This window comes from Biomphalaria glabrata, chromosome 14 (genome assembly GCF_947242115.1).
Source record: "Biomphalaria glabrata chromosome 14, xgBioGlab47.1, whole genome shotgun sequence".
NCBI lineage: Eukaryota > Metazoa > Mollusca > Gastropoda > Planorbidae > Biomphalaria > Biomphalaria glabrata.
In genome coordinates this window covers 348539-373418 of record NC_074724.1, presented here as the reverse complement: position 1 = coordinate 373418, position 24880 = coordinate 348539, and the positions used below count along the sequence as shown (strand labels likewise).

General features: G+C 36.9%; 1 protein-coding gene across 3 annotated transcripts; it reads left to right on the top strand.

Moving 5' to 3' along the window:
* Nucleotides 1-7: 7 nt before the first annotated feature.
* On the top strand, nt 8-24763 carry LOC106052803 (uncharacterized). 3 transcript variants are annotated; one of them, XM_056011628.1, is made up of 10 exons: nt 239-446; nt 5927-6079; nt 7067-7244; nt 9777-9869; nt 11666-11785; nt 15779-15942; nt 18654-18794; nt 19541-19741; nt 21434-21744; nt 24532-24763. In XM_056011628.1, coding segments are annotated over exons 1-10 (1527 nt in total). In that variant the 5' UTR covers nt 239-445; the 3' UTR covers nt 24697-24763. The 3 variants fall into 3 exon arrangements, with proteins under 3 accessions (XP_055867605.1, XP_055867603.1, XP_055867604.1); XM_056011629.1 differs by having other exon boundaries at nt 241-440; XM_056011630.1 differs by lacking the exon at nt 19541-19741 and having other exon boundaries at nt 8-446.
* The last annotated feature ends 117 nt before the right edge of the window (nt 24764-24880 follow it).

Genomic DNA, 24880 nt, shown 5'->3' with positions numbered 1-24880 from the left:
GTTCAATACACTGCGCCTCTGCTAATTACTGCCTCGAGGCGTTTCGAAGCTGGATAGCTTGAGGCCAGATATCGCCCGCTGGTCGTAGTTTGGGCATCACTTATCTTACCCTTGACACGGAGGAAGCCTAAAACAGAATTAAAATTGATTCACTGCATGACCTAGGCGAATAAAAAAAGAGCGAAACTATAATTTTACAGTGCTGAAATGACGTCATATAAAAAAGCGATTTTTTTTTCCGCACTGAAGATCTCACAAAAAAAAAACCACAAAATGCTTATTTCATTATGTCCTTATCTGTCTCGCTAGACACATCTGGATCTATTATCTATATACAATATATTTTTTTTTTCATACTGAAACTCTAAGGTTCTGTGCCTTTGGAAACCAAGACTTGCAACCTGTGATGTTACTTATTCGGGACAGATGAAGATCCGATGGTAGAAGTACTAGGATTAGGATTGATAAAAATCTAGATTAGTTTCTAGATATACTTAATTATACTATATTTATAATATAGTCTAGCTAGACTCTAGACTTATCTAATATGATACATCATACAGGACTTAGACTTGTCTAGTACTATGATTATCTAGATCTACTATCATATATGTAGAGGATAGATCTAGATTTATAGTCTAGCCCTAGATCTAGGAGGAATTTCAAAATTTTTGCAATACAAAAATAAACATATCTAGATCTAGACATGCTTTCTTATCTTCTTCTTATCTTATAAAATACAGACGTTACTTAAAAAAAAAGAAGATAATTAGATTACGTCTTAGTCATGCATATTAACCAATGACCTAAATTCTGCCAAGTCACTGGTTTTCTTGGCTAGCTCAGGCAACCCATTCCATGCTCTAACAGCACTAGATCTATCTAGTCAACACTCTACAGTCTAGATCTACATTTTTAAAAAGGAGCCTGTTTGTACATGTTTTGAATGTTCCATTCAATTTGATGATAATTACATCTTAACTCGAACCTCTCGCATGATACCTACCTGATATAAATTGGAAAACACTAACCATAGACAAACACCAAAACCTTAAGGACATAAATGAGCTTTTCATAGAAACTTTACACAACCTAAGTTTAGATCAAATCATTAAAAAGCCAACTAGATTAAACAACACATTAGATCTCTTCTTAACCAACAGACCTGGATTAGTAGTTGATTATGAAATTATCCCTGGTCTATCAGACCATGAGATCATAAAAATACACAGTCAGATAAAAGCAGTAGCCAATACAAAACTCAAAAGAAAAATCTTACTCTGGAATAAATGTAACCTAACACAACTACACCAAGCTGCACTAAACTTTCAACAAACATTCTTATTAGAAAAAGACATTAACCAACCAGTCGATGACCTCTGGAATTTCATTAAAAACCATCTTAAAAGCATAATAGAAAATCATATACCAACTAAATACACATCAAACAAAATAAATAAATGCTGGTTTAATAATAGACTAAAGAAGCTTTGTAAACAGAAGGAAAACCTCTATAGAAAATTTAAAGAAACTAATGCAGAAAGAGTTTACAAAAAGTATATAAAAATTAAACACTTAACCCAAAAAGTAAGCAGACAGCTGCAGAGTGAATACATAAACAATGTAATATCTAAAGATAACAACAAAAACCTATGGTCATACATTAAGTCTAAGAAAATGGAAACAACAGGCGTAGCGCCATTAAAAGATGAACATAACATAATACATAATGATAATGAAACTAAAGCAAACATTCTAAACAAATACTTTGCATCAGCATTCTCAGCCCCAGGAGACAAAGACATATTACTGAATTTGAACCAAGTAGACAACATAGAAGATATTGTAGTACAAGAAAATGGAATTCAGAAACTATTAGCCAACACCAAACCAAATAAAGCTTCTGGACCTGATGGTATTCCAGCTAGATTACTCAAAGAACTAAGTAATGAGCTAGCCCCAGTGTTCAAAATACTCTTTCAGGCTTCACTTAACCAGGGCAGAGTACCAAAGGACTGGAAAGAAGCTAATGTCACCCCCCTATTTAAAAAAGGAGAAAAATCTGACCCAGGGAACTACAGACCAGTATCACTTACCAGCATCACATGTAAAATCCTAGAACACATAATATGTAGCAACATCATAAACCACTTAGACAAACATAATGTCCTCACACCATACCAACATGGCTTTAGGAAATATAGATCATGTGAAACACAACTAATAGGACTAATTGATGATTTTTCAAAAGGTTTAGATAATAGTGAACAAATAGATGCTATCTTACTAGATTTTTCTAAGGCTTCAAAGTTCACCACCATAGTTTGCTTAAAAAATTAAAATATTTCGGCATTAATGGTCCACTGCATCAGTGGATTAAAGACTTTCTGATAGGGAGAGAACAAACTGTAATAATAAATGGCTCTAAATCAACACCGATAACAGTAAACTCAGGTGTACCTCAAGGTACAGTCTTGGGTCCACTACTATTTTAATTTACATAAATGATTTACCAAATTGCATTAGTTCAGGAACAAAAGTCAGATTATTTGCAGACGATTGCATAATATATAGAACAATAAAAACAACACAAGACACAGATATTTTACAAAGAGAATTAGATGAATTACAGAAATGGGAATCAAATTGGAGCATGTCTTTCCACCCAGAAAAATGTCAGTTGTTAAGAGTAACAAAAAAACTAAAACAAATTAATTCCACTTATCTTATTCATGGCAAACCAGTATCACAGACTAAAAACGCAAAATACCTAGGTGTTATAATAAATGAAAAACTATCATGGAATCCACATATTGATGAAACTACAAAAAAATCAAACAAAGCATTAGGATTTATTAAAAGAAATTTCTATAAATCAAATAAGAACATAAAACTAAAATGTTACTTAACCTTGGTTAGGCCAATAATAGAATATGCATCCTCCGTTTGGGACCCCTCAACTCAAGAAAACATTAAGAAACTGGAACAGACACAAAATAGAGCAGTGAGATTCATAACAAACGAATATTCACATTTGACTAGAGTAACACCTTTAGTAAAATCACTAAATTTAGAAAGCCTTCAGGACAGAAGGCTCAAAAGTAAAGTAGCAATCATACATAAAACACTGAACCATAATCTTCAAATACAAAAACAAAATTTAATAAAATACTCTGAAAGACACAAAGATAAAGGCACATTCCTCGTCACATATGCTAGGACAAATTTGTACAAATACTCCTTCTTCCCTAGTGCTATTAGAGCATGGAATGGGTTGCCTGAGCTAGCCAGGAAAACCAGTGACTTGGCAGAATTTAAGTCATTGGTTAATATGCATGACTAAATGCATGACGCGTAGGACGTAATCATCTTCTTTTTTTGAAGTAACGTCTGTATTATATAAGATAAGATAAGATACGGGCAGGATTCGAACCCGGGACCATTGTCAGAGGCGTAGCTATGAATTTTCCATCTTTTGAAGGCCCGGGGTGGGCTTGGCCTCTTTGGGGGCCACTGCATTTTGCGTAATATTAATTTTTAATGTAAAAAAACACCCATATTCAAATTTCAATTCAATATATGTATATCTAGATGGTGTTTTACTTGGGAAACTCCGATGGTTTTTCAAATTTGAGTTATTGACATATTTAAATTCTGCGTAAAAAGTTGTAATAGTAAACATTTTACCATTTTTTATTTAAATGCGTAGAAACATTTATATTTAATAAATTAGTTAGTAAATTCTTGACATCTCAAAAAAAAAAAAAAACGGGGCTCTATGAGATTTATTTTTAAGCTAGTTCATACGTCACTTCCATCAGCAATACTGCTTCATCGCTGTATCGCTTCATCCTTACAGCAGCTGTTAGGCTTAGTGACGACCTAGTCCAGTGCAATGATACTGTTATATATATATATATATATAGATATATATATATATATATATATATATATATATATATATATAGATAGATAGATAGATAGATAGATAGAGAGAGAGAGAGAGAGAGATAGATAGATAGATAGATAGATAGATAGATAGATAGATAGATAGATAGATAGATAGATAGATAGATAGATAGATAGATAGATAGATAGATAGATAGAGATAGAGAGATAGATAGATAGATAGATAGATAGATAGATAGATAGATAGATAGATAGATAGATAGATATAGATCGATAGATAGATAGAGAGAGAGAGATAGATAGATAGATAGATAGATAGATAGATAGATAGATAGATAGATAGATAGATAGATAGATAGATAGATAGATAGATAGATAGATAGATAGATAGATAGATAGATAATAGATATATATATAGATAGATATAGATAGAGAGAGAGAGAGATAGATAGATAGATAGATAGATAGATAGATAGATAGATAGATAGATAGATAGATAGATAGATAGATAGATAGATAGATAGATAGATCTAAAATCATTAGGATAATCAACTCGAGAAAAAAAAATTCATCTAAGCCCCTCTCTGTCCCAAGAAGTCAATAGATCGTGTATCTGACTGATTCGAACAAACTGGTCAGTGTAAGGCTAGTCGAGACTACGTGTAGTCGGTCATGACAAGACAACCAAGCGATAGTGTTTGTTGTGTGTTGAGTGGTCAGGCGAGAAGATACACACTGCCGTGGTTAGTCAAACATGTAAATCTACTTTTAATACGCATTTGTTTCTTTGCTTACAAGATCCTAGATAGACCAAGATATATTTCTTTTACGAGAATGTAAACTTTGCTTTATGGTCTCCTGTTATACAATAAGTCAATAGATTAAAACACATTTGTGACGTCACATACAAACCCGGTGAAAGTCTGACTGTTTTGGATGCGCAGGAAAATTACGTCAGAAAAACATCAATTACTAAGTTATTATTGCAAAGAAAAAAAAAAAGAATCATATAATCATTATCTGTAAATCAATACACATATTATATCAAAAATTGTCAAAACCATCGGAGTTTCCCTTTAAAAAAAAGTAGCCAGCGTAACTCTTTTTGTCAAATGTTTGACATATTTCGGATGTTCCTTCAAATCTGAAGGTAATCTACTTCGTAGTCCAACCCCCCCCCCCCCCCCAGGACAATGACAGCGGGCAAGATGTGAACCCTTGAACATCGAGCATACCGCAGCACTATGTTTTGCTATCTTGATGTTCCGTCTTAACATGCTTAGAGATGTATCAACTGTGGAAGTTTATTAAAATTACATTATTTATTATTTAGTATATAAGGGAGGGGGAAACAACGAATGCACTGTAATATTCTAACAGCTTGTCAGAGCGCGATACTATTTGACAATTCAATTTCAGTTTTGGCTGTTCCAGTAAATGACTTTTCACTGTACTGGGATAGGCCTGTTCTGACCCACAGAACGGTAGATTTCAATAGCCCGGATCTTCTGTTCGTTGATAAAAAAGAAAAAAAAACACTCTACCATTATCGACATCGCCGTACCACTGTCTCATAATTTAAGAAAAAACTGAGATAGAAAAACAAAGAAAATAGGGGATCCTAGGCTTGGAGATTAAGCGTCTATGGAAATTGTCCAAAATAACAGTAAGGGGTGGTTGTGCTAGCCACATGACACCCTCGTTAACACCGGGCCACATAAACAGATAACCTTTACATCATCTGATCATTGATCACAAGGTCTGAATGGGAAACTCTTTTACGTCAGATATAATCATGTGACAAATTGCGGACGTGGTATATTAACTCTTTCTCTCCGTTATTATTTAACACGTTCTGATGGAATCAACGTTGGTATCGTCAGTTCGGAGAGAAAGAGTTACCTCAGAAATTCAACCAAAATGAACTCAAACTAGTTGTTCGTTGATGGAAAACATCGATGTGTCCATTTCTTAGGTCGTTATATAGAAATGGTTCTGTATTGTATGTTCCCTTCAGTGGTTCCCCGCTCGCTTAATCTGGTCCAGACTATGAATAGCATCAATGACACCTTTGCAGAGGATGAGAACAGTCAGCTGCTCTACATAGCCAATGTCAACACCAAGTTATTGCAAGCCTTCAGTATCATACTGCCTTTGATTGGGATGCCAGGTAGGGCGAAACTACGGAGAGAACCGGATTAATTTTTTTAACAATTTTAACTCACATTTAACGAATTCCCCCATTCACTTTCACCTGTCCATTAGTCTTTTGGAATGTCGGGGCACCACACATGATCTGTTGACCATCTCTGTACATTCCTGTCCTTAGCAAGAAGTATAGTTGCTTTAAAGTAGGTCTGTCCATTTTTTGATATTGTATTACAATGATTTCTATTTTCTGCCTCTCTTTTCTCTGACTTTTTTGTTGTTTGCGGGCTACATACACAAAACGCTCACTCGAAATGAAACGAATAATTATGGAATATCTAGTTTTCGTCTTTTTTTTTTCATTCTGTTATACATATTGAACTCACCATGTAGTGTGCAAGCACCCTAAAGTCATTGACTGCTGTATAAGAGACGTCTGAAGTATATTGCATATTCTTTGATTAAATGGCCACCAAACTCAGTACTCAGTACAAAGCTAATGGTCTCTACAGATATTTATGAAACGCTGGTTTAATCTCTTCAACAACTTTATTCCGGTATCGGAAAAGCAATAAACTAACATAACACATGTAGGCCCTATTATCTTTTACATCGTCAATAGGCTACCTGTCACGGATGAATGTGTGTATGTATGTATAATCTATTTTTACACTCTGCGCGAATGACCGGAAGTGCGTTTGTTGTCACAGAGTGGTCAGACAGAGTCCAGCTTGTATGAGATGCCGTAGAGATTATTAAAGTTTCAGTGTTTGATCGAGTGTTAATTTGTTATTTATAAATATAGCTGAACTAGGGACACCTAGACGTATCGAGACCTGGGGTAGTTTGTACAGAGTTATAAGTAGATAGATAGAGTTATATAATAGGAAAGCTGTAACACTAACTAGCTAAACATTTTACATAACTTCACTATCTAGCTGTTCGATTACTGTTTACTGTGTTCGACTATTGTGTACTTTACTCGACTATTGTGTGCTTGTATTTCCAGGCAACACGATAGCTGTGTACATCCTCCATCGTATGGCCGGCAAGGACAGTGTCTCTGCTGTTTTCATCAAAAGTTTGTGTGTCTTCAATATGATTGGTCTGATTGTTGGCCTGCCGAGGTCCATTGCTAAAGGGGTATATGAGAATAATTTCATCTATTCCTACGCCAAGTACTGCACGTGAGTACCTAGATAAAGTACTTACTGGGACATTTCATCTATTCCTATCTCATGTACTGCACTTGAGTACCTCGATAAAGTACTTAGTGGGGACATTTCATCTATACCTACCTCAAGTACTGCACTTGAGTACTTAGATAAAGTACTTACTGGGACATTTCATCTATTCCTATCTCATGTACTGCACTTGAGTACCTAGATAAAGTACTTAGTAGGGGAACATTTCATTTATACCTACCTGAAGTACTGCACTTAAGTACTTAGATAAAGTACTTACTGGGACATTTCATCTATACCTACCTCAAGTACTGCACTTGAATACCTAGATAAAGTACTTAGTAGGGAACATTTCATGTATACCTACCTCATGTACTGCACTTGAGTACCTAGATAAAGTACTTAGTAGGGAACATTTCATGTATACCTACCTCAAGTACTGCACTTGAATACCTAGATAAAGTACTTAGTAGGGAACATTTCATGTATACCTACCTCATGTACTGCACTTGAGTACCTAGATAAAGTACTTATAAGGGGAACATTTCATTTATACCTACCTGAAGTACTGCACTTGAGTACTTAGATAAAGTACTTACTGGGACATTTCATCTATTCCTATCTCATGTACTGCACTTGAGTACCTAGATAAAGTACTTAGTAGGGGAACATTTCATTTATACCTACCTGAAGTACTGCACTTAAGTACTTAGATAAAGTACTTACTGGGACATTTCATCTATACCTACCTCAAGTACTGCACTTGAATACCTAGATAAAGTACTTAGTAGGGAACATTTCATGTATACCTACCTCATGTACTGCACTTGAGTACCTAGATAAAGTACTTAGTAGGGAACATTTCATGTATACCTACCTCAAGTACTGCACTTGAATACCTAGATAAAGTACTTAGTAGGGAACATTTCATGTATACCTACCTCATGTACTGCACTTGAGTACCTAGATAAAGTACTTATAAGGGGAACATTTCATTTATACCTACCTGAAGTACTGCACTTGAGTACTTAGATAAAGTACTTACTGGGACATTTCATCTATTCCTATCTCATGTACTGCACTTGAGTACCTAGATAAAGTACTTAGTAGGGGAACATTTCATTTATACCTATCTCAAGTACTGCACTTGAGTACCTAGATAAAGTACTTAGTAGGGGAACATTTCATTTATACCTAACTCCTGTACTGCACTTGAGTACCCAGATAAAGTACTTATTAGGGGAACATTTCATTTATACCTACCTCAAGTACTGCACTTGAGTACCCAGATAAAGTACTTAGTAGGGGAACATATCTATTCCTGCATCAAGTATTGCACTTGAGTACTTAGATGGTGTGCTTAGTGGGTGAAAATACAACTAAACTTTTGGCGAAGACGTATTCACCAGAGCTACGGCCAACAAAATACTTGTTACTGTTACTGTTACTTGTTACTGCTGATTAGATGAACTAAAACTATCTTCGACTGGCACCATAAATCTAAATGTCCATAAAAGACACGATTAGCAAGAGGGCATAGATGGCTGAGTGATATAAAGCACTTGAGCTCCTAACTCAGGGGGCGTTAGTTCGAATCACGAGATAGACTACGTTTTCTTAATATACTCGAATTGTGTTTGATGAGCGCCTTAATTCAGCACGAAAAACTTTTTTAATAGACTCCACCTTATGTCCACCTCACAGGGTCGTAGGTAGGAATTTTCCATCATTTGAGTTCCCGGGGAGCTTGACCTCTTTGAGGTCCCCCTGCATTTTGCGTAATACTTAATATTTAATATAAAAAAACACTAATTTTGTGGGGCCCTTTCAAGTGGGGGCCCTGAAGGATTTTCAAATTATCCTCCTCCTTCCCCCCCCCACCCTAGCTACGCCACTGGCAACTCCTGCTCATAAAAGAGCTTAGACCAGAGCGCGCTGAGCTTGCTACATTAGCTTGGAAGAGGCGCTTATAATAGTGAAACTCCAGAACAAATTGTATTCTATAGCAATTTGAACATAAAGATCTAACACTATATGAATTTGAACATAACACTCTGAAGTCCATAACAATATGAACTCCATAATAAACTGAGCTCCGTTATAATCTGAACTCCAAAAGCATCTTTACAATAAAACTTCAGTTCTGTGAGTATTCTTTTACTTCAATCAAAGTACGTAGGCAGAACGCGATTTCTAAGGGCAGTAAGTCTCGCAACATGACCTAACCTCTTTTTTGCTTGTCCACGTGACTTCTATGGTCGACCTGGGAAAACATGGAGAAATTTACTTTTTTAGACACACCGTAGAAATATTCGAGGCCGTGGTACGACATTCGCCCAGGGCCCCGCGCTCTGCTCATTCCACCTCTGCTTATAATGTACTTGGGCACAAGAGAATAGGCTAGACTTGACCACCGACTGTAAAAGAACAGTAATGTAATGCCAAACATGTGTATGTATTGGAAAGATATGCCTAACCTGTTGCACTCTGACTGTTAATGCTATAACGCCTATTCCATTTGTCTTGTTTGACCAGGTTTTCACAATGGGTGGTCTGTTCTTTGATGTCCGTTACCACCTGGCATATAGTTTTAATTAACGGATGCCGTCTCATAACTTTCTTTCCAAGGTACTACATCTATCTATCTATCTATCTATCTATGTATCTATCTATCTATCTATCTATCTATCTATCTATCTATCTATCTATCTATCTATCTATCTATCTATGTAACTATCTATCTATATCTATCTATCTATCTATCTATCTATCTATCTATCTATCTATCTATCTATCTATCTATCTATCTATCTATCTATCTATCTATCTATCTATTTATATATTTATCTATCTATCTATCTTTCTATCTATCTATCTATCTATCTATCTATCTATCTATCTATCTATCTATCTATCTATCTATCTATCTATCTATCTATCTATCTATCTATCTATTTATCTATTTATGTATGTATGTATCTATCTGTCTATTTATCTATTTATGTAACTATCTATCTATCTGTCTATCTGTCTATCTATCTATCTATCTATCTATCTATCTATCTATCTATCTATCTATCTATCTATCTATCTATCTATCTATCTATCTATTTATGTAACTATCTATCTATCTATCTGTCTGTCTGTCTATCTATGTCTATATATCTATCTATCTACTATCTATCTATCTATCTATCTATCTATCTATCTATCTATCTATCTATCTATCTATCTATCTATCTATCTATCTATCTATCTATCTGTTTATCTATTTATGTAACTATCTATCTATCTATCTGTCTGTCTGTCTATCTATGTCTATCTATCTATCTATCTACTATCTATCTATCTATCTATCATCTATATATCTATCTATCTATCTATCTATTTATCTATCTATCTATCTATCTATCTATCTATCTATCTATCTATCTATCTATCTATCTATCTATCTATCTATCTATTTATGTATGTATGTATCTATCTATCTATTTATCTATTTATGTAACTATCTATCTATCTATCTGTCTATCTATCTATCTATCTATCTATCTATCTATCTATCTATCTATCTATCTATCTATCTATCTATCTGTTTATCTATTTATGTAACTATCTATCTATCTATCTGTCTGTCTGTCTATCTATGTCTATCTATCTATCTATCTATCTATCTATCTATCTATCTAACTAACTATCTATCTATCTATCTATGTAACTATCTATCTATATCTATCTATCTATCTATTTATATATTTATGTACCTATCTACTATCTATCTATCTATCTATCTATCTATCTATCTATCTATCTATTTATATATTTATGTACCTATCTACTATCTATCTATCTATCTATCTATCTATCTATCTATTTATATATTTATGTACCTATCTACTATCTATCTATCTATCTATCTATCTATCTATTTATCTATCTATCTATCTATCTATCTATCTATCTATCTATCTATTTATCTATTTATGTATGTATCTATCTATCTATCTATTTATCTATTTATGTAACTATCTATCTATCTGTCTATCTATCTATCTATCTATCTATCTATCTATCTATCTGTTTATCTATTTATGTAACTATCTATCTATCTGTCTGTCTATCTATCTATCTATCTATCTATCTATCTATCTATCTATCTATCTATCTATCTATCTATCTATCTATCTATCTATATTTCTCTTCATTGCCCTACCATACAGTGCATCGTAATTAAAAAGTCATAACTCTTTTATTTCTGCAAGTCGGACTAGAGTTACCCCCCACGTAACTTTCGCAGTGACAGAGAGCGAGGCTCAGAAAAAAAAAGAGGGTGGCGGCGTATGCTACGCCGCGGGTCGGCTCGTATTTAAATATTACATCTAAAAATGTATGTTGATTGGTCAGCACTTGTATCTGCTCCTCAGTTTTAAATGTGCAAACAGCTACGTGGGTCCCCATGCCACGATTGTGTTAGTCTGTATAGCATGTGCCGGCTCGGAGTTGGTGGTCATTCTCCTGGGTCTGAGCTACTTCTACCCAGCCTAGTAAGTAGCCACATCTGAAAGTATCTTGCCACTTCGTATAGATGGACAATTCATATAGATTGACACTTCATATAGATTAACCTTTCATATAGATTGACACTTCATATAGATTGACAATTCCTATAGATTGTCACTTCATACAGATTGATACTTCATATAGATTGACAATTCCTATAGATTGTCACTTCATACAGATTGATACTTCATATAGATTGACACTTCATACAGATTGTCACATCATACAGATTGTCACTTCATACAGATTGACACTTCATACAGATTGTCACTTCATACAGATTGATACTTCATATAGATTGACACTTCATATAGATTGACACTTCATATAGATTGATACTTCTTATAGATTGACACTTCTTATAGATTAACACTTGATATAGATTGATACTTCATATAGATTGACACTTCATATAGATTGACACTTCATATAGATAGACACTTCATATAGATTGATACTTCATATAGATTGACACTTCATATAGATTGACACTTCATATAGATTGACACTTCATATAGATTGACACTTCATATAGATTGACACTTTATACAGACACTTTATATAGATTGACACTTCATATAGATTGATACTTCATATAGATTGACACTTCATATAGATTGACACTTCATATAGATTGACACTTTATATAGATTGACACTTTATATAGATTGTCACTTCATACAGATTGTCACTTTATACAGATTGCCACTTTATACAGATTGCCACTTTATATAGATTGACACTTTATATAGATTGACACTTTATATAGATTGACACTTTATATAGATTGACACTTTATATAGATTGACACTTTATATAGATTGACACTTTATATACATTGACACTTCATATAGATTGACACTTTATATACATTGACAATTCCTACAGATTGACACTTCATATAGATTGTCACTTCATACAGATTGTCACTTTATACAGATTGCCACTTTATACAGATTGCCACTTTATATAGATTGACACTTTATATAGATTGACACTTTATATAGATTGACACTTTATATAGATTGACACTTTATATAGATTGACACTTTATATACATTGACACTTCATATAGATTGACACTACATATAGATTGCTTCTTCAAATCGATTGACGCTTCATATAGATAGACACTTCTTATAGATTGACACTTCATATAGATTGACACTTCATATAGATTGACACTTTATATAGATTGACACTTTATATACATTGACACTTCATATAGATTGACACTACATATAGATTGCTTCTTCAAATCGATTGACGCTTCATATAGATAGACACTTCTTATAGATTGACACTTCATATAGATTGACACTTCATATAGATTGACACTACATATAGATTGCTTCTTCAAATCGATTGACGCTTCATATAGATAGACACTTCTTATAGATTGACACTTCATATAGATTGACACTTCATATAGATTGACACTTTATATAGATTGACACTTTATATACATTGACACTTCATATAGATTGACACTACATATAGATTGCTTCTTCAAATCGATTGACGCTTCATATAGATAGACACTTCTTATAGATTGACACTTCATATAGATTGACACTTCATATAGATTGACACTACATATAGATTGCTTCTTCAAATCGATTGACGCTTCATATAGATAGACACTTCTTATAGATTGACACTTCATATAGATTGACACTTCATATAGATTGACACTTCATATAGATTGACAATTCATACAGATTGTCACTTCATACAGATTGATACTTCATATAGATTGCCACTTTATACAGACACTTTATATAGATTGACACTTCATATAGATTGACACTTCATATAGATTGACACTTCATATAGATTGACACTTCATATAGATTGACACTTCATATAGATTGACACTTCATATAGATTGACACTTCATACAGATTGATACTTCATATAGATTGACACTTCATATAGATTGACACTTCATATAGATTGACAATTCATATAGATTAACCTTTCATATAGATTGACACTTCATATAGATTGATACTTCATAAAGATTGACACTTCATACAGATTGTCACTTCATACAGATTGACACTTCATACAGATTGTCAATTCATACAGATTGTCACTTCATACAGATTGATACTTCATATAGATTGACACTTCATATAGATTGACACTTCATATAGATTGACACTTCATACAGATTGACACTTCATACAGATTGTCACTTCATACAGATTGACACTTCATACAGATTGTCAATTCATACAGATTGTCACTTCATACAGATTGATACTTCATATAGATTGACACTTCATATAGATTGATACTTCTTATAGATTGACACTTCTTATAGATTAACACTTCATATAGATTGATACTTCATATAGATTGACACTTCATATAGATTGACACTTCATATAGATTGACAATTCCTACAGATTGACACTTCATACAGATTGACACTTCATACAGATTGTCACTTCATACAGATTGCCACTTTATACAGATTGCCACTTTATATAGATTGACACTTTATATACATTGACACTTCATATAGATTGACACTACATATAGATTGCTTCTTCAAATCGATTGACACTTCATATAGATTGACAATTCATATAGATTAACCTTTCATATAGATTGACACTTCATATAGATTGACAATTCCTATAGATTGTCACTTCATACAGATTGACACTTCATACAGATTGACACTTCATACAGATTGTCACTTCATACAGATTGTCACTTCATACAAATTGTCACTTCATACAGATTGTCACTTCATACAGATTGACACTTCATACAGATTGTCACTTCATACAGATTGACACTTCATACAGATTGACACTTCATACAGATTGTCACTTCATACAGATTGTCACTTCATACAATAGCCACTTCATACAGATTGACACTTTATATAGATTGACACTTTATATAGATTGACACTTCATACAGATTAACACATGACCGCGTAGGACGTAATTACCTTCCTCTTTGAAGTGACGTCTTTAATTTAAAAGACCTTACGTCCTACTCGCTTTTACATGCTGAACTAGTCCTGCATGTGAAGGACTTTAGCTCTGTAACCTAGTCACTGAGACGTTTTATAGAAGCCTAATTCATAAAGCGTTAGTCGTGTGTGTGTGTGTGTCTGTATTTCGTGTGTGAATGTGGTTCGTGTTTGCATATAGAGAGATAGAGCCGGCCTTACATAATTGGAGGCCCTAATCAAAGTGAATTTGCGTCCCTGAATAAATTATTTAAAAAATGAAAAGAAACAGCGAAAAATTAAAATTCTCAATTTGTTAAAAAAAAATCTGCCTGTATCTCTATCTAAATTGACACGACACCTACCCCAGCGACGCCTCTGTCGACGTTTAACCTCTTACACTTGTAGTCTAACGAATACACTTGTTTGAGCTTTGCCTCTACACAAAATTCGGAAAACCTACACCAGAATATGATGTATCCCAAGAACAGACAAAATAAGCAGACAAATTGGTACCTTATAATGAAATGTCTGTCCAAACAGAAACAAGAAAATAAAGCATCTAAGGGAAAGAGATCCGCCCTTTCAACTATATCTCTAAATAATGTAGAAGTTATTTTCCCTTATTCAATATCAAATAAAGTAATTAATTACCAATACATAATTGACTAAATGGTTAATGTTTTGGTTGATTCCTGTTTTGTTAGGTACAATGAATATTGTTGAATGTTTCAACCATATATGTGAATAATGAAGGATTATTTTCCCTTGTTAGTATCAAATTAAATAATTAGCGTTAATTAATTGACTAATTGGTTTATTTTTTTTTTATATTATTTATTCATGTCTTGACTATGCCAATTAATATGCGCAAAGTTTTCAACCTGATCCGAGAATGGGTGTGGGAGAAATAACATGCACAGACAGAGAGACCGAATGTAAGGTAATAAACCTCGTAATGACAAAGCGCTAATGACATGTCTGAATATCTGTCTACCTCTAGCTCTGATCCTGGCTGTTATCTAAGCCGAGCCTCGCTTTGGGCCTATATTCACTTTCTCATCTACGCGGCCTTGCCCTTCCTGGCTTTGGCGTCTTTCAACTGCATTCTGTATTACATCACCTGGAAGCGAGAAACATTACATTCGGCTGGACCTGAAGCTACTGGTAAGTAGGCACCTCTTTAACCCGCCATCGGATAACAGGCACCTCTTTAACCCGCCATCATACAACAGGCACCTCTTTAATCCGCCATCAGATAACATGCACCTCTTTAACCCGCCATCATACAACATGCACCTCTTTAACCCGCCATCATACAACATGCACCTCTTTAACCCGCCATCATACAACATGCACCTCTTTAACCCTCCATCATACAACATGCACCTCTTTAACCCGCCATCATACAACATGCACCTCTTTAACCCGCCATCATACAACATGCACCTCTTTAACCCGCCATCAAACAACATGCAACTCTTTAACCCGCCATCATACAACATGCACCTCTTTAACCCGCCATCATACAACATGCAACTCTTTAACCCGCCATCATACAACATGCACCTCTTTAACCCGCCATCATACAACAGGCACCTCTTTAACCCGCCATCAGACAACAGGCACCTCTTTAACCCGCCATCATACAACATGCACCTCTTTAACCCGCCATCATACAACATGCACCTCTTTAACCCGCCATCATACAACATGCACCTCTTTAACCCGCCATCAGACAACATGCTCTCTTTAACCCGCCATCATACAACATGCAACTCTTTAACCCGCCATCATACAACATGCAACTCTTTAACCCGCCATCATACAACATGCACCTCTTTAACTCACCATCATACAACATGCTCTCTTTAACCCGCCATCATACAACATGCACCTCTTTAACCCGCCATCAGACAACATGCTCTCTTTAACCCGCCATCATACAACATGCAACTCTTTAACCCGCCATCATACAACATGCAACTCTTTAACCCGCCATCATACAACAGGCACCTCTTTAACTCGCCATCATACAACAGGCACCTCTTTAACCCGCCATCAGATAACATGCACCTCTTTAACCCGCCATCATACAACATGCACCTCTTTAACCCGCCATCAGACAACATGCTCTCTTTAACCTGCCATCATACAACAGGCACCTCTTTAACCCGCCATCAGATAACATGCACCTCTTTAACCCGCCATCATACAACATGCACCTCTTTAACCCGCCATCAGACAACATGCTCTCTTTAACCCGCCATCAGATAACATGCACCTCTTTAACCCGCCATTAGATAACATGCACCTCTTTAACCCGCCATTAGATAACATGCTCTCTTTAACCCGCCATTAGATAACATGCTCTCTTTAACCCGCCATCAGATAACATGCTCTCTTTAACCCGCCATCAGATAACATGCGCCTCTTTAACCCGCCATTAGATAACATGCACCTCTTTAACCCGCCATCAGATAACATGCTCTCTTTAACCCGCCATCAGATAACATGCACCTCTTTAACCCGCCATCAGACAACATGCTCTCTTTAACCCGCCATCAGATAACATGCACCTCTTTAACCCGCCATTAGATAACATGCACCTCTTTAACCCGCCATTAGATAACATACTCTCTTTAACCCGCCATCAGATAACATGCTCTCTTTAACCCGCCATCAGATAACATGCGCCTCTTTAACCCGCCATTAGATAACATGCACCTCTTTAACCCGCCATCAGATAACATGCTCTCTTTAACCCGCCATCAGATAACAGGCACCTCTTTAACCCGCCATCAGATAACATGCTCTCTTTAACCCGCCATCAGACAACAGGCACCTCTTTAACCCGCCATCAGACAACAGGCACCTATTAAACCCGCCATGAGCTATATTCTGCATGAACTGAGGCTACTGGTAGGTAGTTACCTCTTTAACCCGCCATCTGCAGAGGGGGGTTGGTACCTCTTTAACCCGCCATCAGACAATCAGCAATTTTCAGAGGAGAGATTAATATATACACGGAATAGGTGTCTTTCTAAATGACACCAAATAGAAATGAGAAATGTTTTTACCAGAAGAGTACAAGGCCTTTGTAACAAACTAATGATTGATTCAGGATTCGTACTCGGGACGATCATTCGACAGTCCGAAGTGACCGGGGTCTTTCATGTCTGATGAATAGGTAAAAATTAGCATATGGCCTAGATATGACCCTCTTTTTGTTTTTGCTTGGCTACTTGGTCATGTACGGGCGTCTTGGTAAAGAGAGAAGTTTTGGAGGACATGGTCAGCATTCTCTGGTGACACTCCACATGGGCAGATAAGACGTTGGTCTTGTCGGGATAGCTTATAATAGGCGTCATCTTTCTTGTGATTTGCATGAGAGCTTGTCCATTTCTAATTTATTTTGAATAGAGCAGTGAGATTCATAACAAACGAATATTCACATTTGACTAGAGTAACACCTTTAGTAAAATCACTAAATTTAGAAAGCCTTCAGGACAGAAGACTCAAAAAGTAAAAGCAATTACACATTAAAACACTGAACCATAATCTTCAAATACAAACACAAAATTTAATAAAATACTCAGAAAGACACAAAGATAAAGGCACATTCCTCGTCCCATATGCTAGGACAAATTTGTACAAATACTCCTTCTTCCCTAGTGCTATTCGAGCATGGAATGGGTTGCCTGAGCTAGCCAGGAAAACCAGTGACTTGCAGAATTTAGGTCATTGGTTAACATGCATGAATAAATGCATGACGCGTAGGACGTAACCATCTTCTTTTTTGAAGTAACGTCTGTATTATATAAGATATGATATCGCATAACCACTGACTGACCAATGTTTTCACTTCTGGTGTCCAGCTAAAAGAGATTTGTATTTGGTGATTGTGTTGTCCAGTGCCCACTTCATGATGACCATGTTCCCGACCTCGTTCTTCTACATATTACCGAGCAGTTACTTTGACTTTGAGTCAGCGAAAGGAAAATCTCAGTCTATGCTAGGTAAGTAGGTGTTAACCTAGTCCATGCTAAGTAAGTGGGTTTAAACCTAGACCGTGCTAGGTAAGTGAGTTTAAACCTAGACCGTGCTAGGTAAGTGGGTTTAAACCTAGTCCGTGCTAGGTAAGTGGGTTTTAACCTAGTCCATGCTAGGTAAGTGGGTTTAAACCTAGTCCATGCTAGGTAAGTGGGTTTAAACCTAGACCGTGCTAGGTAAGTGGGTTTAAACCTAGACCGTGCTAGGTAAGTAGGTTTAAACCTAGACCGTGCTAGGTAAGTAGATAGTACGTGTTAGGTTATTAGGTACATACCCTTCCTCAACATTCCTTTTCTCATTCAATTTAACCGCTATGGCTGTCTCTCTGTAACCTATCTTTATCTTTCCATTGGATCTATCTTTCCATTTATCTTTTGCTATATCGTCCTTCCTCGCTCGCTCTCTCTCTCTCTCTCTCTCTCTCTCTCTCTCAATATTCTTTCCTTATATCTCCCTTTCTTTCCATTTCATTGCATCTCTTTATTTTCGTCTTATATTTCTCTCTCTCTCTCCCTCCCTCTCTCTCCCTCCCTCTCTCTCTCCTCCCTCTCTCTCCTCCCTCTCTCTCCTCCCTCTCTCTCCTCCCTCTCTCTCCTCCCTCTCTCTCCTCCCTCCCTCTCTTCCTCACTCTCATTCCTCCCTCCCTCTCGTTCCGTCTCTCTCCTCCCTCTCTCTCTCTCTAAATACCTTTTGTTTTCCCTCCTCCCTGCAGTGTACAATGTTTCAGTCGTGCTGCTGTACTCTGGGAACTGCACCAACTACGTCTTCTACACCTGCTTGGGGAAAAGGTTTCGTAAGGAGCTGCTCCGACTTGTTGCCCCTCTCTGCCCAAAGTTATGCCCTAAAGGCTACCTGGAGAAAGCCCTGGCAGTGTCAGAGAATGACCCAGACTCAGAACATTTCAGTGAAAAAAGTAAGCTTTATAGCTATGTGTTCTGACTCCTTAGGACAGGGGTTCTCAACCTGTGGGTCGGTTGAAATTTTGCCAGGGGTCGCCTAAGACCATCGAAAATATGGATTGTTGTTGTCTATTCTTCTATTGCTGTATGTGTATGTGTGTGTGTGTGTGGGGGGGGGTCGCGGCAGAGTGCGGGATTGTAAAAAGGGGTCAACCAGCATAAAAGGTTGAGAACCGCTGCCTTAGGACATGGTGCTTAATAGAACAAAGTCGCTTTCCCATAACTAACTTTTTTTTCCCCTTTTCTTTTGTCAATGATTGTATTATAATTATATTATAATTACGCCATAGTCGCCTGCTTAGTGTGATTGCTAAAAAAATGAGCATAACAAACAAACCCACAATTTACTCATCAAATCTACTATTGGCCCTGCATGCTAGCAAGTGAAGCGACATGACCAAACATCATCTTGCAGGTTTTACATATTATATTAAATATAACATATATATATATATATATATATATATATATATATATATATATATATATATATATATATATATATCTTATCTTATCTTATATAATACAGACGTTACTTCAAAAAAGATGATTACGTCCTATGCGTCATGCATTTAATCATGCATATTAACCAATGACTTAAATTCTGCCAAGTCACTGGTTTTCCTGGCTAGCTCAGGCAACCCATTCCATGCTTTGTGTCTTTCAGAGTATTTCATTAAATTTTGTTTTTGTATTTGAAGATTATGGTTCAGTGTTTTATGTATGATTGCTACTTTACTTTTGAGCCTTCTGTCCTGAAGGCTTTCTAAATTTAGTGGTTTTACTAAAGGTGTTACTCTAGTCAAATGTGAATATACGTTTGTTATGAATCTCACTGCTCTATTTTGTGTCTGTTCCAGTTTCTTAATGTTTTCTTGAGTTGAGGGGTCCCAAACGGAGGATTAAATAACATTTTATTTTTATGTTCTTATTTGATTTATAGAAATTTCTTTTAATAAATCCTAATGTATATATATATATATACAACGACCAACCGCCTGTACTTTTACCCAACTAGTGTGAGAGCTAGGTGGACTCAGAGGCGTCCAAAGATCCCGAAATTAAAAATCCCAGTCTTCATCAGGATTCGAACCGCGCCTCATATAGCAGGAGCTACATATATTTCTTCATGTTGTAGGCTCTACATCTATTTTCTCATGTTGCAGGTTTTACATATATTTCTTCATGTTGCAGGCTCTACATATATTTCTTCATGTTGCAGGCCCTACATATATATTCTTTCATGTTGCAGGCCCTACATATATATTTCTTCATGTTGCAGGCTGTACATATATTTCTTCATGTTGTAGTCTCTACATATATTTCTTCATGTTGCAGGCCCTACATATATTTCTTCATGTTGCAGGCCCTACATATATTTCTTCATGTTGCAGGCTTTACATATATTTCTTCATGTTGCAGGCCCTACATATATTTCTTTATGTTGCAGGCTCTACATCTATTCCTACATGTTGCAGGCCCTACATCTATTCCTACATGTTGCAGGCCCTACATCTATTCCTACATGTTGCAGGCCCTACATCTATTCCTACATGTTGCAGGCCCTACATCTATTCCTACATGTTGCAGGCCCTACATCTATTCCTACATGTTGCAGGCCCTACATCTATTCCTACATGTTGCAGGTGAAGAAAGCCGAAAAAAGTCACGTCAGAGCAGTATGGCCAAGGCTATCGACGTGGAGGACATGAACTGGAGATACGACGGCTCCTACCGCTACACCAGCTCCAAAAGCGCCCTGACCGTCGGGGAGTTCTACTCTAACCTGCAACCGGGGCGCCCCGGGCGGCTGAAATCGAACGATCAGCGAAGCAGTCGTGTCTCAGGGGGCAGCGACTCGGATGGGTCATCAAAGAACGAATGGATCGGGCACAGATCCACATCAGTAGATATTACTGATGGAAGGAAGAACTTCCTAGAGGAAAGCTCAAACAAGGTCAGTGCGTCTTTTTATGACGCTGTCCTAATTCATTAAGTCCTGATTCAGTTGTATGAAGTCTTTCTTTTTTTTTTTTTTGACGAATATTAAATTATTTCAAGACGTCTTTATTTCATGTATTTTGATTTTATGACGTCTTATAGATAGATGAAAAAATGGATGGATGGAAAGGGTATATCGCGAGATCAAATAAGACCTTTACACAGTTATAAAAATTATTTTGTTAGCGATTATCAGGAAGCTCTTGTTTCCATGCTAATATAACATGCCCAGGGCGCTCTTGTCTTACTACAGTAGCATACCCAGGGCGCTTTGCCTTACTACTGTAGCAAGCCCAGGGCGCTTTGTCTTACTACTGTAGCATTCCCAGGCCGCTTTGTCTTACTTCTGTAGCAAGCCCAGGGCGCTTTGTCTTACTACTGTAGCATGCCCAGGGCGCTTTGTCTTACTTCTGTAGCAAGCCCAGGGCGCTTTGTCTTACTACTGTATCAAGCCCAGGGCGCTTTGTCTTACTACTGTAGCAAGCCCAGGGCGCTTTGTCTTACTTCTGTAGCAAGCCCAGGGCGCTTTGTCTTACTACTGTAGCATGCCCAGGGCGCTTTGTTTTACTACTGTAGCATGCCCAGGGCGCTTTGTTTTACTACTGTAGCATGCCCAGGGCGCTTTGTCTTACTACTGTAGCATGCCCAGGGCGCTTTGTCTTACTACTGTAGCAAGCCCAGGGCGCTTTGTCTTACTACTGTAGCAAGCCCAGGGCGCTTTGTCTTACTACTGTAGCATGCCCAGGGCGCTTTGTCTTACTACTGTAGCAAGCCCAGGGCGCTCTTGTCTTAGTACAGTAGCCTGGTCTAGTTTATGTCTTTTCCAAGGCAAGCATTGATAGTCTTTAAATTGCATTCACGTTCTTTAGTAGCTTTACTACAGCGGGCTGGGGTTTATACGTCTGTCATTGGCTTTACTTGGCCCACAACAATCAATCCATTTTAGTAGCAGGCCGTGGTGGTTAAGTGTTAAAGCGCCTGGTTTCCTAACAGAAAGGCCACGAGGTCAAATCCCCTGTGAAGACTGGGATTTTAAACTTTAGGACTCCCTTCAGTCACACCTGTTCCAATGACGTTCGATCGGGAAGTAAAGGCGGTTGGCTGCTGTGCTGTCACAGGACTCTCTCGGCCATAGAAACAGATTAACTTTTCTTCATTTTCCACATAAATTGAAATGTCTTTTTGTTTTATTTGACAAAATAATTAATGACCAATAGTTAATAAACTTGTTATGAACATAAAGATTAGAGAGTCGAAATCCATGTCCGCTTAGTCTGGCTTTAACACACTGAATGACTACACAACACACATTTCGTGAACACATTCTCACGGACGAGTTACAAGCACACGGATGGCTGCCTGGTCGTGCGGTTTGCGCGCTGGACTGTCGTTCAGATTTATCGACGGTCGAGGGTTCAAACCCTGCCCGCTCCCATCCCCCGTCGTCCTGCGGGAGGTTTGGACTAGGAAGTAAACTATCTTCAACTCTGAAGGAACATCCGAAACATGTAAAACATTTTACAAACAAACATTTTACATGTAAACATAAGAACGATGACCGATACAGCATACAATTTTCATAACATTCACCCCCCGGTTCAAATAATGCTAACTAGTATTATAAACAATGAATGAATTAAGTAAGTGTAGAATAATAATAGAGATTCAAGTAAACAAACAATGTAGAATAGCATGACATTATGTAACATGGTCGAGAGGCTAAGTGCGCTTGAACTTGGCTTGTCTTGGCTACCTAGAAGGGGGCTCGAGTTCGACACCCGACTCGGGCAGAGTTGTGTTTACTGAGCGCCTAAAGGCAGCACGGAAAACCAACTCCTAGATACCCCCTCCCCCCCCCACTAATCCACAAATGAGATTGGACCAAAGCGCTCTGAGCATGCTATAAGCATGAAGGTAGCGCTATATAACAGCTATAATAATAATAATAATATAACATGGTAAATCAAACAGCTTATTAAAATATATCATGATAGATCAAATATCACATTGAAGTCAAGTCAACAAAGCCAAATGAAAGTAGTAAAATAAACAAAATAAGAGTTCTAGTAAGCTGATGAGCTTTTACACTAAGTAGTTGCGCCTAGATCTCCTTACTCTAAGATTGTAGGTATGTGTAGTTTCATCTGCTTGAGTTTCGGACGGTCTGGCTATGTCTTCGGGTGGTACTGGTGGTTTCTTCAGGCATGATAGAATCAGTCGGTTGATTCCTGGGAGGTGAGCTTTGGACGGGGCAGCCAATATCAAGCTCTGTTCCACTCTGATTCTCATTTTCAATAACTTGGTGTTCATCCCTAGGGGCTAACATTCGTAATGAGACAGTTTCCTCTCGGCCGTTTGGTGTTCGGATAACAGCGTACTGAGGGTTGCATGTTACCAAATCAACTTCCTCTGTTATGGGATCATATTTAGATGATCTAACGTTCTTCTTCAGCAGGACCAGGACCAGGACTGGTCAACCATGTTGGCTTAATTGGCTTATTATTTTTTTTTATTGATTCTTGTGCTGTCAGATGAAAGAAATAATAGATAATTGTGCAAATAAACTTTCAGCTTGATCTGAGATTGGGTGTGGGAGATAAGCCGTGAACACACTTTTTACCCGACAGAGTTGATATAAGCTTTGTAAAAAAATCTGTGACGTTTCTAATGTTGATCCTGTTGATCCTGTTGATTTACCGTCTCTGTTGTCTTACACCATTCCTATCTTTGTCTCAACATTCAGATACTACCCGGGAGTAAAAGCTCCACTCCCTCCGACCGCTCGAACCGAAGCTCTATACCGAAGACTGGACCACAGACGAGTGACCCTACGAAACCGAAAGACCCGCACAAAACCGAGTCCCTGAAAACGAATGTCTCCGTGAAGTCAAACGGATCACGAAAGTGAGATTCACATAAGAACAATGCCAAGAATGAGAAATAAAAGAACATATCAAGTCCATTATGAAAATGCAATTTTCTATTACCTTTTTTGTTGCATAAAATTTTTATTTGTAAGTTTTTTTTTTTTATGTTGAATAACTGCTAATATCACAATATGTACATATTATATAATAATATGTGAGGCGCGG